The 14,257-nt window shown below is 37.1% G+C and overlaps 1 protein-coding gene across 1 annotated transcript; it reads right to left on the reverse strand.

The window, feature by feature from the left end:
• Positions 1-5,148: 5,148 nt before the first annotated feature.
• zfpl1 (zinc finger protein-like 1) lies at positions 5,149-14,004 on the reverse strand. Its single transcript, XM_062046405.1, has 8 exons — positions 13,809-14,004; positions 10,188-10,295; positions 10,001-10,112; positions 8,352-8,545; positions 6,470-6,548; positions 6,192-6,380; positions 5,969-6,086; positions 5,149-5,881 (listed from the first exon to the last, which is right to left on the reverse strand). Exons 2-8 carry the CDS (start codon positions 10,287-10,289, stop codon positions 5,695-5,697), a joined length of 981 nt encoding a protein of 326 aa, XP_061902389.1. The 5' UTR covers positions 10,290-10,295; positions 13,809-14,004; the 3' UTR covers positions 5,149-5,694.
• Between the last annotated feature and the right edge of the window lie 253 nt (positions 14,005-14,257).

The following is a 14,257-nucleotide window of genomic DNA, read 5'->3' on the forward strand; positions in this document are numbered from 1 at the left end:
GAGAGTATATGTGTAAGAAATATACAACTGTAATTATTTGATGCTTGTTTATATTGACAAATGTGTTTTAGACTGCAATAGTGTTCAATTATGACACTTATTACATATGTCTAGCTTGTGTGCTAGTGTGTGCTTAGCTGTTGTGTAGTTGCTCGGTCCTAGTAGCCTATATCCTACAATGTTTTTACATTTTGTAGATGACTTGACTAAAACACAAGAAAAGACCAAACTTTTGTGTTTATTGGAGGACTTTTAGATGTTAACTGGCTATCAAACTTTGCCCAAGTAAAGGTGCTGCAGGACTACTTGTATCAGAGCGTATACCGAACATTTTAGATGCGAGCCGACATCTGATTTTTGCTGATATCGGACCGATATTTGATGTCAATATCGAGACACCCCTAACATTAACGTGCCACAATCTAAGGAGATCAATTGTGAAATTCCAAACAGAATATTTTTGAAAGGCACAAAGTATATTTTTGCAGCTGTTAAAACACATTTATACTGAGTGATATTGTCAATATTTTGGTTACCCTATTCAGTTACAAAGAAAGATTAAAGTATACGAATCGCCTGTCACTGTGTTGCACTATGGTGTCATTTTTGATTGGAAGTTCTTAATCATGAAAGTTGACCTGGATCTTGATATTAAGAACTTGTAGCAGTTGCTGCTAAGCGATCACACGAACACCTTGACATAAATAGCCTTCGACCTATACATGGATCTTGTTAATCACATTGTCAGCCACCTGTTTTGTTCCCTGAGTTGTGCACTGTGAACCAACACTTTGGTCACTTCTTGCTGACCTGACCACATAAAGTTGTTTGGTACAATTCCCCATTTTTTAGTCCATCCAATCATTGTGTCCACATATCTCAAATACAAGTGATTGTCATCAAACATCAAATTGATGTTTGAATGTAAAAGTTATCAGCTGTTGCCAATGAATGGCAAGATGGGAGATGAAGAGCACAGACCAAACACCCATGCATACTGCATGCATGCTTAGTGCCGAGATATTGATCGATGCCCCTATTATGTCCATCTAATAATCAAAGCTAGAGCGAAATACATTGAACTCTGATAGGTGACAAGCTAGCCCAAATTGAAATGTGAACAAAAAATAAAACTTAAAACTTTTGTTTAGTGGCGCACATAACAAGTCTGTCTTCTTTGAAAGCACATTAATAATCAGCGCCATCGGCACCTTTCCCTGCATCAATGGATTATGGCTCAGATCCACTGGACATCAATGCATGAACCTCCAGTAACAGTTTGGCAAACGCAATGGAAAGTTGGGTGAGGCAAGAGAGCACATGCAGCGAAACATGTGACGTATCAGTGAATATTTCCACCCAGCATCGCATCAAGTCGGTAGATATGCTAGCACACTAATAAACTAACAGACTAAAAAACTCCTTTGTCCCACACGCCATCAGAATGTACAACTCCTCTCTGGGGGAGGGTGGTACTAGGATGACAGGGGATGCAAAACAACAACAATACTGAAATAAACTGCAACAAAAAGTGCAATTAACAGTGCAATAACAGTGCAATACATTTTCATAACATGGTCACTACTGCCTAGTTTCTCTTATATTCTTATTTTTACTGTTATATTTTTGTTCTTATTGTTATATTTTCTATTTTATTTCCATTTATAGCCCCATTATTTACTTTTTACTTTTTAAATTCGATCTCAATTCTGTACACTGCTGCTGGAATTTTAATTTTCCTGAGGGAACTCTCCTGAAGGAATCATTAAAGTACTATCTATCTATCTACACACAGGAAAATGAAAAATGCTGTCATTTGGAACAGTAAGCAGTGAAGCACACTGAAGACTCAGATAAGTTTACACCATAATAATACAAAAAGGTGCAGTTTAATAAAAAATAATCAGCATTTTCATGGACCTTGAAATATGACTGAAGACTGTGTTGTATTGCATATTACCTTAGAGATTTGAGAGCACAAAGCAAGTATACTTTATGATAAAAAGCCTGTGAAAGCACAAACTGTGTTAACACAAAGTAAAAAGGTCTTAGTTTTTATAATCATTATCCACTTGACAGGGTACTACAGTATATATATGCAATGTTTCAAAAAATAAGGTTGCAAATATTTTTTTTTTCATGGAAATAAACTGTACATTTGCAAAATGTCCAATTAGTATAGTCTACAAAATGTTGGTCTTTTTAAAATAAAAAAATGTTCTCTAGATTAAAATTTGATGTGCATTACAGTAAACAATATATATATATATATATATATATATATATATATATATATATATATATATATATATATATATATATATATATATATATATATATATATATATATGCACACAATGAAATGGGATCACCCCTAAGGGTCAACACTTGGTCCACTTGTATGTAGCCTTTTTTATTTTATAAAATCATAAAATGACTTGCCTTTGTGCTTCCCAGCAACCAGATGCCAACTTTATGGAGATCCATCCATCCATTCTGTACAGCTTGTCCCTTCAGGGCCGCAGGGGGGCTGGCAAGGGGTGCCCAATGTAAAGTTCAGTCACACTTTTCTGGCAGATATGTTTGTCAGATTTCACTCACTTTTCTCAAATGTGTGTAATTTTCATCACATTTAAGTTTAAATTAAATGTGGACTCTAAATATTGTATATAAATGTTAAATCTGAGCCTAAATCCTAAATATAAATATATGTATATGTTAAATAAAAACCTATGTTAAATCTAGACCTAAAGGTTAAATCTAAATGTGAGTGCTAAATGTTAAATGTGAGTGCTAAATGTCAAATCTAAATGTTTAATCTAAATGTTAAATCTAAACCTAAATGTTAAATATAAATCTTAAGTCTAAATGTGAGCACTAAATGTTAAAGCTAAATCTAAATCTCTCGCCAAGTGTAAAGATGAATATTTATAGGCTTTGTGGCTGAGAGGCGGAATATTGACATCCTCCTATATATTCATCTTTACACTTGGCAAAGGATTTAGCGCTCAAATTTAGATGTAACATTTTGGTTTAGATTTAACAATTAGGTTTAGATTTAACATTTAGCACTCACATTTAGATTTAACATTTTGGTTTCGATTTAACAATTAGGTTTAGATTTAACATTTAGCACTCACATTTAGATTTAACATTTTGGTTTAGATTTAACAATTAGGTTTAGATTTAACATTTAGCGCTCACATTTAGATTTAGAATTAACATTTAGATTTAAAATATACATATTTATTTAAGATTTAGGTTTAGATTTAACATTTAGATATATTTAAAGTCAAAATTCAATTTCAACTTAAATGTGATGTAAATTAGCTAAATCTGAGAAAATTTAGTTAAATCTGAGAAATATATCTGCTAGAAAAGTGTGAGTGAACTTTTACATTCAGCACCCTATAAGCGGGAGTCTATCCCAGCTGCACTCTGCACAAGTTGCCACCTCATCCAAGGGCCAACACAGGCAGACCACACGTTAGGGACAATTTATGAAGCTGTTTTATATATACACAGTACATCAGCCAAGATGCCTTGAGGATGTAAAATGGCTGCAAAATAACCATCTTACACTTAACTTGCAAAAAAAAATCAACTCAATTCGAAAACAGAGTGCACCTGGCCAATTAGAAATCACTTTGTGAAATAGTGAAATACTGACTGAAATATCGAGAGACAATCTGACCTAGACCAACAATTTAACATAAGGCCATGCTCAGTGGCCTTGTGGTTAGAGTGTCCGCCCTGAGATCGGTAGGTCGTGAGTTCAAACGCCGGCCGAGTCATACCAAAGACTATAAAAATGGGACCCATTACCTCCCTGATTGACACTCAGCATCAAGGGTTGGAATTGGGGGTTAAATCACCAAAAATGATTCCCGGGCGCGGCCACCGCTGCTGCTCACTGCTTCCCTCACCTCCCAGGGGGTGATCAAGGGTGATGGGTCAAATGCAGAGAATAATTTCACCAAACCTAGTGTGTGTGTGACAATCATTGGTACTTTAACTTTAGGGACAAGAGTTGGAAATGATCAATAGCTATACACTCTAAGTACAGCACACATGTTGCATTAATTGTTTTGGAACTACGTTGAACTGTATTGTCCCTATTTAAATACAGTTATAGTTCAACTGTATTGTCCCTATTTAAATACAGTTATAGTTCAACTGTATTGTCCCTATTTAAATACAGTTATATTCTATTCCACAAATATTGTTTTTAATTATATTTATACTTTCCTTTTTTATAAATAAAAAATTATAATCTGGAAGATATTAACACAGTAAGTTAAACTATCAGTAATTGCTGGGACATGGAGATGGTTTAGAATGAAATAAACACTGCTTCTTCCTACGATAAACCCTTTTTGGACATGTTGGATTGTAAAATTGTAAAATGTAATATAACCGTGTACGTGTGTTCAAAATAAACTTTACCATTACTACCAAAGTAGATTTTATGCAAAATCTGCAGCATATTCCATAAAAGCATGGCGAGTGAGGCCAGGGGATGCTGCATGTAATGCACATATTGTACTCTACTTGTACCATGTCAACATGATGTCTGTCATACATGTCTCATGCAGAGTCCGGGTCACTGCCCCGCTTCTTTTGACACAGTCTGGCCCAGGTCACATTTTTATTAACGGTTCGCAACATGCTCAGCTATTTTTCAAACCAAATATATATAACAACACTAACCACCACTAACTACTGTAGCTAACGTTACCAGCCGGAAGGAGGAAACATTGCTTTGATTGGCTTTAATGGCTGCCAGTCATGGATGCCTCTTCCACACGTATACCCACGGCACGGGCCCACCCACAGTAGAGATCAGTAGGGAAATAGTTCAGAAATGAATTAAATTGAAGAAACGGATGCAATTACAGCCATGCGACTCTAATCGTAACATAACAGCAGTTTTAACCTGACCAAAGGTCTACAATATACAAAATACTTTTTTAAACACGTATCATGTATTCTTTACTTTAATAGCACAGCTGCTTGTAATAACTGGCCGGCAGTTGCCAAAATTCTTATATTTTAGCATTTTGTCTGCATTATTACTAAATATACTGTATGCACTAAATAAGCACACAATTTCTGTTGTTTCAGAGTCTGATGAATCATGCAAAAGTATTCTCCCCCACAGCATAATTTATTGTGCAGAATACTCAATAGGTTGATCAAGTGATACAACAGACTCAAATCAGTGAATATGTACTGCTGCAGATTTAATACACAACCTAAAACCAACCCCCAAACAGCAGCATATAAAGTATTTAAAAGCACTAAATTTCAAAAGAAAATAAAACCCGAAAACACACACGTAATTATTTAGTTATTTGTTTAAAACTCCAGTTCTGATGCACTTATGCAATTAGTTTTTCTAATGGGGGGAATATTTCATTTACATTACAAAAAATATATACATCCAAGGGAAGATTGGATTAACTCAAAATAAATAAATATTATTCCCATTAGTAGTCCCGTATTCAGCTTTTCTTGTCTTTACAGGGAAGATTTGTTTGTGCTGACGAGAAAGTAAATTAGGATTGACCCAATTTTACAATTCCAGGTTGGTAAATGGCTCACTCTGGTGGTCAAATGTTGTACTACAGTGCCCCACCTCGGCTTTTCTACACACGCGGATGTTGTGCAACAGATGGGGGGAAGAGTAATATTTCAGTTTTTGCCCACACGGATATGGGGGTTTAATAGAGGATCTAAATTTGGGTCTGAACTCGCTGAAGCACGACCGAGTTTGGCCATTATGATGATCAATGTGAAGAATCCTAGCACTCCAACCAGAAGCAGCATGAAGACTCGCTGCTTCCAGGAGAAAGATCTCCGCTTAGCCCCTGAGCGGTTCCTAAAGCAATTTAAAAAAAAAATCCATCAAGAGTTGATTTTATTTCTATTATAATAAAATAACAATGGAGAAATGTCTTATACGAACTTGAGAATTTGAGCAAACCAGCTTAATGCTGGTCGTCGTCTGTACTTGTCATCGTCAAAGTCGATCTGTGTGACAGAGCTGCTGTCTCGCGTGTCGTAGATCTTTCTTGGTGATGAGCCTGAAAGAACACCATTTGATTGCATTTATTCTCTTTAAAAAAGTGCAATTAAGGCAGACAACACTAAAAGAGTTATGGATACTTGTGAGTTTTCCACTTCTTTACCTGCGTGAATAGTAATTGCGTCACATGTCGTCGTTGCAGGAAAGTTGACTACACTCTGATCCTGCATATTTGGATCAGCATTCTTATGAGGAGACCCGAAGTTGTCTTCCACTGCAGGTGACGCATTTGGTGCTTGGCTGAGGCTGGCATTGTAGGAGTGGCTGTGGTAAAGGTGACTTTGTTGTTGTGCTGCGACATCAAAGACGGAGGCCAAGGTTTGAAAACCATGATTTAATAACTAAATTAAAACAATAATTTGTGCAAACAAGTAGACCCACCATCGAATGCTGACCAGTCCGTGTAGTCTGTGACATCACTGGCTGTGGCCTCTTCCAGGATGCCGACTGGTTCGTCAATCTAAAAGTCAAAAATGTTGTTTCATTAAAACATATATACAGTGGTACCTCAGCTTTCGCATGATTCAGTTTAGTTAGTCCCTATCATTTCTTGTAATCTAGTGACCAAAGACTAGTCTGTGCTTTTTCAACCTTTGTGCACCTCTAAGACCCAAAACGGGAATTACATGTATTCGTTATGTGATATGATATTTGAAGGTTCGCAGTATGAAATTTCACCAGGGAGTTTGTCACATTTAAAAAAATATAAAAAATAAAATTGCATTGTGCTTTTGATTGCAGCATTGTATATAATAAGATATAAACCTAAAGTATACACGCCTTCTCCTATGACTTCTTTCAGCCCCAATGACTCCCTTTATAACTGCTATTGTTTAACATACACTAATCCTGGTATATTACTTTGCTCTCTCAATTAAAACCGAATTAATGTCATTCTTGCCTATTGAAAAACAAGAAAATATTGTGTTTGTGTAATTGTGCCCCTAACCACCACATGGTGCCAGAAAACCATGAGCATAATTATCTGAGCTTTGATGAGAGTTAGTTAGTTAAACTGCCATTAAACTGCTGAAATGCAAGGAAAATGATTTTGGGCAGTTAAATATAACATGGCATTTATAAATAAAAGGCTTGTGTGAACTCTAACAGAGTCCCACCTGCGTTCTCTGATATTCTAGCTCAGTAGGCACCGTAAAAACAATGTTTTGTCTACTTGTATACTGTATTATAATTAATATTGACGTATCCAACCTCAAATATTTCACCCTGCAACTTATTTTTAGAAATATTGTATATTTTGCATTTATCATTATAAAAAACTATTTTTGACCGGAAGGCCATAAATCATAAAAAAAAAAAAGAAGAAAAATGTTATATTAATAGGTAGATCTTGAGGTGTTAAAAGATTCTAAACTTTGAAAGTTTAAAAAAAAAACTATAGCTGACTTATGACACTTTTTATGATTGGATCCATTTTAGATCCTAAAATAAAGTGTGTCTCAATCTTAAACTTGCACAAGAGTTAACGAGTACGAGTGCAAAATAAGCCACAGTGGGTCCAAAGAAAGCTTCTGGTGCCAGCACTTTGATAAAGAAGGTGAGAAACACTATTGAACTAAGAGAAAAGTCCTGGCAAATTCCGAAAGAGGCCTTTATCGTTTTTGCGAGACTCTTAAGAGTCTTTAATACATTTTTAAGTAATTTTAAATGTTCATTTATCAATTTCATTTGTCATTTATATGTATTTGGCATTGTTTTCTGCATGATCGGATATACACTATTTCTTAAGGGAATAATTGCTTCGATTGCGGAACAATTTAATTTTTATTGGATCTTTTGGAATGGAATGAAAACCGGAGAAGTAATGTGGTCCTTTGTGGCCATTTCATTAGGTACATCCACACAATCATAAAAAACAATACAAACCGTATAGTTTATTCCACCTTTACAAAGATAATTATACTAAGTTTTGATTGAAATGATCAAATATTGAGTGAGGTTAAGTCTTTCCTATTATAGTTTTCATTGGATGTATTGGATCAAACTAATGCTTAAATTTATTTTACAATAAGCGGAAACATTTAGTAGTAGTCCATAAGATTCAGTGCAGTTTTACGCGACTGCAATCTACAATCACTATCAAAAAAACAATGCCATTTGAATACTGCTCTGATGCTGTCAAAAGTCAACTTTATTTATCTCTGTCATGTTTTTGATCCAAACACTTGGAATTACTGCTCTGAATTGATTTAACTCCTTAATGTTAACATATTTGTACTATGCAATAATAAAAAGACCTTACCAGTGGCAGCCCTAAACCCGCTCTAGCCCAGTTAACTGATGACAGCTGCTCTTTAAGCACATCAGCAACTGGGCTGGCCAGGTTGGAGGGGGGAAACACTGGACCCTGACAGCTGGGACACTGGTATCCCGCTGGAGCCGTATGGAGGGGCAGGCGGGTTGCTAAGTCGTTGAGACAAGACCAGTGAAATACATCTGTGGAAGGAGGAGGGGAAAAACAATGCAACAGTGATGAAGTACTGATGAAACAATGCTTATAACTAGGCTTTTAATGCACACTCGTATAAAACGTAAACACATACCTATAAATGGGTAATAGCGAGACATGATCCAATCAGGGTTCTATGTTGTTGATTCTAATCACCCATAAATGAGATCGGCCAATACCGATCAGATGTATTAAATGTAAATGTTTTAATTTATTCATGCTGAGGGCTACTGACAGTTTAACAATATCAACACAATGCTAAACTAGTTATTTATTCTCTTTTGTTACATACATTTTTTGTGCAAAACAAGTCAATAGTAGAGGTGGGGGAATTCGATTTTTAGATGGATCGCAATTTGGAAATGGCCGTATATATAGAATCGAAACGTCAATAATCGATTTATTTATTATAAATAAAGTAATGCAGACAGTTGTAAAATTTGGCTGACAGCATCAACCCACCTCGCCAAGATCTCCGACCAGCTCCTTTATGATCATATATTATATGATATATTATTATCATATATATTATTATTTATTAAAACACTTATGGTCCAGTTTTGCACACATTTTTATTAATTTATTAAATGTGTGAATTAATTTAACTGTTTCTCATTCCAAATTGTTTTTTTTTTTAAAGTTGCAAGTGATAAACACTTATTTAGTGAAATGAAAAGAAATGTACAACTGCATCAATATATTCAAATAAAAGATGCATTATCAATCGATTTTTAATAGAATTGTAGCTCCTGAATTGTAATCGTAATCGAATCGTGAGGAGCCCAAAGATTCCCACCTCTAGTCGATAATACAAAATAATTAAACAAAGGCAAAAACTATTATCGAATACTCATACAAATCCTTTGGATTTTGCCCTCAAAGTCCTCCTCTGTCCAGGAAATTATTGCCTGAGTTTGTCAACATTAACAAAAACAACAAAAAATGATTTTTAATTAGGAAATTAATTTGCATGTATTGCAACATTATATCACAACAAATTGCATTAAGGTATTGTTTCTTTGTACAAAATAATAATGGTAAATATGTATGCTATTCTTCTGGGACTCTTATTTTGTTAGCGCCGTCAGACAGGATGTAATGCACAGAGGTGAAGACCAGAGGTGTGCGCTTGGTTTTTCTGGCACACTTGACATCAGTGCTCTGTGCGGGGAGATTTGTAAATTAAAGTCCCCCTCGTCTCCGTCTGCTGTCGTTTTGTCACGTAAGCTGTGATATTACAAGACTCTTTGTCCCGGATGGCTTGTTGTTGAATGCTTATGTTAGCATAGGGTGATACGACTATCCGTTTTTATCATGCCTCGTGAATCGATATTACAAAATTTAAGATATTCATCCATAATAAATCAAATCGATTACTTTACCCAGTCCTAACAATGTGACTGATACTACTGTAAATACATTATAGTGGATAAAAATCTCACCATAACAGATGAGCCGGACTGTGTCTTCAGATATCAGTGGATTATTGCACAGAAGACAGTTTGGGTTATAGTCACTGTCCTGAAGCCATTGCAGATATGATTGCACAATGCACTGTAATGAGCAAAGCAGACATTAATCATTTGCATACATTTGGTATGATGCAAAAACATTTACTTGCACACTGACCTTGTTGTGGTTGGAGACTAGGCAATGTTCACACACATTTACACGATGCTCAAAGCAGAACAGATTGGTCACCTTTCTCTTTGGACACTTGCAAAGCCCCATAGCCTCCTGTGTTGCACAAAAACAACAGCAGGTTTTATGAACAAATTAAGTTGTACAACCCAGGTTACCCCAGTACACAATTGAATGAAAACCAGTACAATGAAGTGTTTTAAAACTTATGCTTTCAAATGAATAGGCATGCTTAAAATGAGTTGTTTATTACATAAACGGGCCTGTTACTACATTACATATATAATTTCAGCGTGTCTATAGAACAATGATGGAGGCTTTTGGATGTTTTTGGAATAGAGTAAATCCCATTAAATCCATTGTTAGCTGACTTTTTCGTCAGTGTTTATTTAGAAGTTGGAATGCATAAAAAATGAAAACAATAAAATAAATGCGTTCTTGTCTTATACAAGGATTGTGAATTTTAGACAAAATTGCAAAAAAGAGCAGCTGCCGTTTAAGGAGCTGTCATATTCAATATTTTGCATATCACAGAAAAATGAGTAGTTATCAACTCAATAGTGTCAATTACCTCCCTGCTTGGCACTCAGCATCAAGGGTTGGAATTGGGGGTTAAATCACCAAAATGATTCCCGGGCGCGGCGCCGCTGCTGCCCACTGCTCCCCAAGGGGATGGGTCAAATGCAGAGGACAAATTTCACCACACCTAGTGTGTGTGTGACAATCATTGGTACTTTAACTTTAACTTATCTAACACTGGAAATATTCAACTGCACACAATCTCTTTCTTTTGTTAATTATTTATTTGATGAAAATTACATTGGACAAACTGGATGCAGTGTTTGAGCAGATGTGCTACTTAGCAACGCTTGTCCAAAGTGAGACTTGTTTTATTTTATTTATGAGCTAACTAATATGCTAATCATAATAATTCAGGACTCGAATTCAACCATGGCAACCGCGGCAATTGCCGCGACCGCCCTCTCATTTGCCGTAATGCCCTAAAAAATTGACCAACATTTGCGGCAACAACTTGCCGTGACCGCACTTTACTTTTTATTTATTAATGGACGAGGGTTATAATGATCAACGGCATAATGATAATTTGCGATAGACGGTTCCTTGGATATAATGACCAACGGTATAATGACAATTTGTGATAAAACTCCAGGCAGTTCCTTTATAAATTACCGGAACCCCGTCAGTTGGTAATGCAATTTAGGCAACACGAAGTCAGGCGCATGCATGCGCACTAGCGTTGGTTATCTTATTAATCATGGCGGACTGACCATGTCAATCTCGCTCCAGGGGTGTGCTCTCTGAGTATACTTAGTCAACAGACCTACATGTCACACTAAGGATGGCCGAATGAACTGTCATAAAACTGTGCCATATAGTGAGACCAGACTAAACAACAATGACAAACACATTTTCGGGAGAATATTTGCACCGCACCGCAACACAACATAAACACAACAAAACACATTTCCAGAATTTCTTGCAGCCCCAACTCTTCCGGGACGCTACAGTCATTTTCCCTCGCTTCCCACCGTGTTTAAGAGCGCACTGCTGTTAGATGGAGACAGGTGTGGACAACATTGGAGACACTTGTCCCCACACTAAAAGTATACAGCGAAGGAGAAAAACTATATGATGTTGCTTTCATTTTGACAATACAGCGTCCATCAGCTGCTGTGACTGAGAGTTAATGAGGTGAGGAAACACGATGTCTCTCCTGTTTTTTTTTCTTGTTGGCCAAACTGTTGTACTGAAGGGGGCGTTGGAGAAGAACACATCTTGTTTATTAGACTTTATCTTCATTAGCCAAACTGCTTTGTGTTTTATTTTGATATAAAAAAGTTTTTTACATTACTTGTGTTTTTTACATGTCGCAAAGGTATTACTTTAAAAACCATCCATCCATCCATTTTCTACCGCTTGTCCCTTTTGGGGTCGCGGGGGATGCTGGAGCCTATCTCAGCTGCATTCGGGCAGAAGGCGGGGTACACCCTGGACAAGTCGCCACCTCATCGCAGGGCCAACACAGATAGACAGACAGCATTCACACTGACATTTACACACTAGGGCCAATTTAGTGTTGCCAATCAACCTATCCCCAGGTGCATGTTTTTGGCGGTGGGAGGAAGCCACCATTTGACACATAATGTTGTTAATGTTTTATTGTGTATAGTTAATTCCTATATGACATATTTCTGCTCAAACTCTTAATGGATCTGTCCCGATACAGCATCTACATAACTTAAAAAATAAATAATTTAAAAAAATACTTCCCTCTACCATCCATCCATCCATCCATTTTCTATCGCTTGTCCCTTTTGGGGTCGCGGGGGGTGCTGGAGACTATTTCAGCTGCATTCGGGCGGAAGGCGGGGTACACCCTGGACAAGTCGCCACCTCATCGCAGGGCCAACACAGATAGACAGACAACATTCACACTCACATTCACACACTAGGGCCAATTTAGTGTTGCCAATCAACCTATCCCCAGGTGCATGTTTTTGGCGGTGGGAGGAAGCCACCATTTGACACATAATGTTGTTAACTTGTTAATGTTTTATTGTGTATAGTTAATTCCTATACGACATATTTCTGCTCAAACTCTTAATAGATCTGTCCCGATACAGCATCTACATGTACATAACTTAAAAAATAAATAATTTGAATAAATACTTCCCTTTACCATTCATCCATCTATTTTCTACCGCTTGTCCCTTTTGGGATCACGGGGGGTGCTGGAGCCTATCTCAGCTGCATTCGGGCGGAAGGCGGGTTACACCCTGGACAAGTCGTCACCTCATCACAGGGCCAACACAGACAGACAGACAACATTCACACTCACATTCACACACTAGGGCCAATTTAGTGTTGCCAATAAACCTATCCCCAGGTGCATGTTTTTGGAGGAGGGAGGAAGCCGGAGTACCCGTAGGGAACCCACGCAGTCAGGGGCATGCAAACTCCACACAGAAAGATCCCGAGCCCGGGATTGAACCCAGGACTACTCAGGACCTTCGTATTGTGAGCCACATGCACGAACATGAAATGACAAAAAGTTGACAAGTTCATATTAATAATGAATGAAAACACTGTATATGTATGCATGCATGCTCTGGAGCCCCTGCCTGGAAAGAAAATAATGTCTGCCTTGGTGATATGAGCCCTCCTTGAAGGCAACACTTGCCTTGACCTTAAAAAATGTTCAAATTCGAGGCCTGATAATTTCGATGATATTAATGATAAACCATACAAGTCACGATGCATACCATTTTAAAGTAAACACGGTAAGCATATGTGAACAAGTGTTATGATTTTAACCCATGATGAAATCAATGATTCTGCTTGATAAGCAGCAGGTTTCCTAACATTGCAAACATTGAGTGCTTCACCGAGGCGTACATGTCCATATTTAGTCTTAACGTTGCAAATATGAACTTCAACCAAGTGGAGACATTTAGTTTAGGTAGTTTAACAGTAATCTTACGAGACATATGCCAACTCTAGCGTGTCAATGTCCAGTACAGTTAGCATGCTATTACGCTAGCGAGTCGAGTTAAGGCAACAGTTAAATAATAAATTGTCCAATGTTACCTGTAACACAGACTTTAATCAAGTACCGGTGGCCCAAGGGGATGTCGTACGGCTAACATTCACGCTGTGGTGGAAAAAGCCCATGTACAAAGGTTCCAGGAGATGTCATTAGTAAACTTGTAGCGAGCTCCTCTCTTCCTGTCTCTGTTTATGTGCCACGTCTCTTCCGCCTTGTGTCTACTTCCTTGTCTTTCGCCTCACGTGACACAGGCGCCACCTATTGACGCGGAGTAAACACCGCGTCAAATGACGTAACAGACGATAACTTTTGTAAGGATATTCATGTTTGAAATTCGTGGAACACCCTTCGTTGGTGGTAAATGCTAATTTTAGACAAAATCAATGATTTATAACTCAGACAAATCACATTATGATGTCATGTTATTCTAACACAATACAAGTCAGAGATTTTTATCATTCCATTATTTGTGATTGATGCAAAATTAATT

Source organism: Entelurus aequoreus, linkage group LG05 (assembly GCF_033978785.1).
Source record: "Entelurus aequoreus isolate RoL-2023_Sb linkage group LG05, RoL_Eaeq_v1.1, whole genome shotgun sequence".
Classification (NCBI taxonomy): Eukaryota; Metazoa; Chordata; class Actinopteri; order Syngnathiformes; family Syngnathidae; genus Entelurus; species Entelurus aequoreus.

What these genes read in the sequence shown, in the direction of transcription:
- zfpl1 (XM_062046405.1), bottom strand. Translation starts at nt 10,289, where the DNA reads ATGGGGCTTTGCAAGTGTCCAAAGAGAAAGGTGACCAATCTGTTCTGC. An exon ending in CGCAATTACTATTCACGCAG is followed by an intron (nt 6,087 to 6,191) that starts GTAAAGAAGTGG and finishes GTGTTCTTTCAG; the next exon opens with GCTCATCACCAAGAAAGATC. An exon ending in TGGTTTGCTCAAATTCTCAA is followed by an intron (nt 5,882 to 5,968) that starts GTTCGTATAAGA and finishes AAATTGCTTTAG; the next exon opens with GAACCGCTCAGGGGCTAAGC.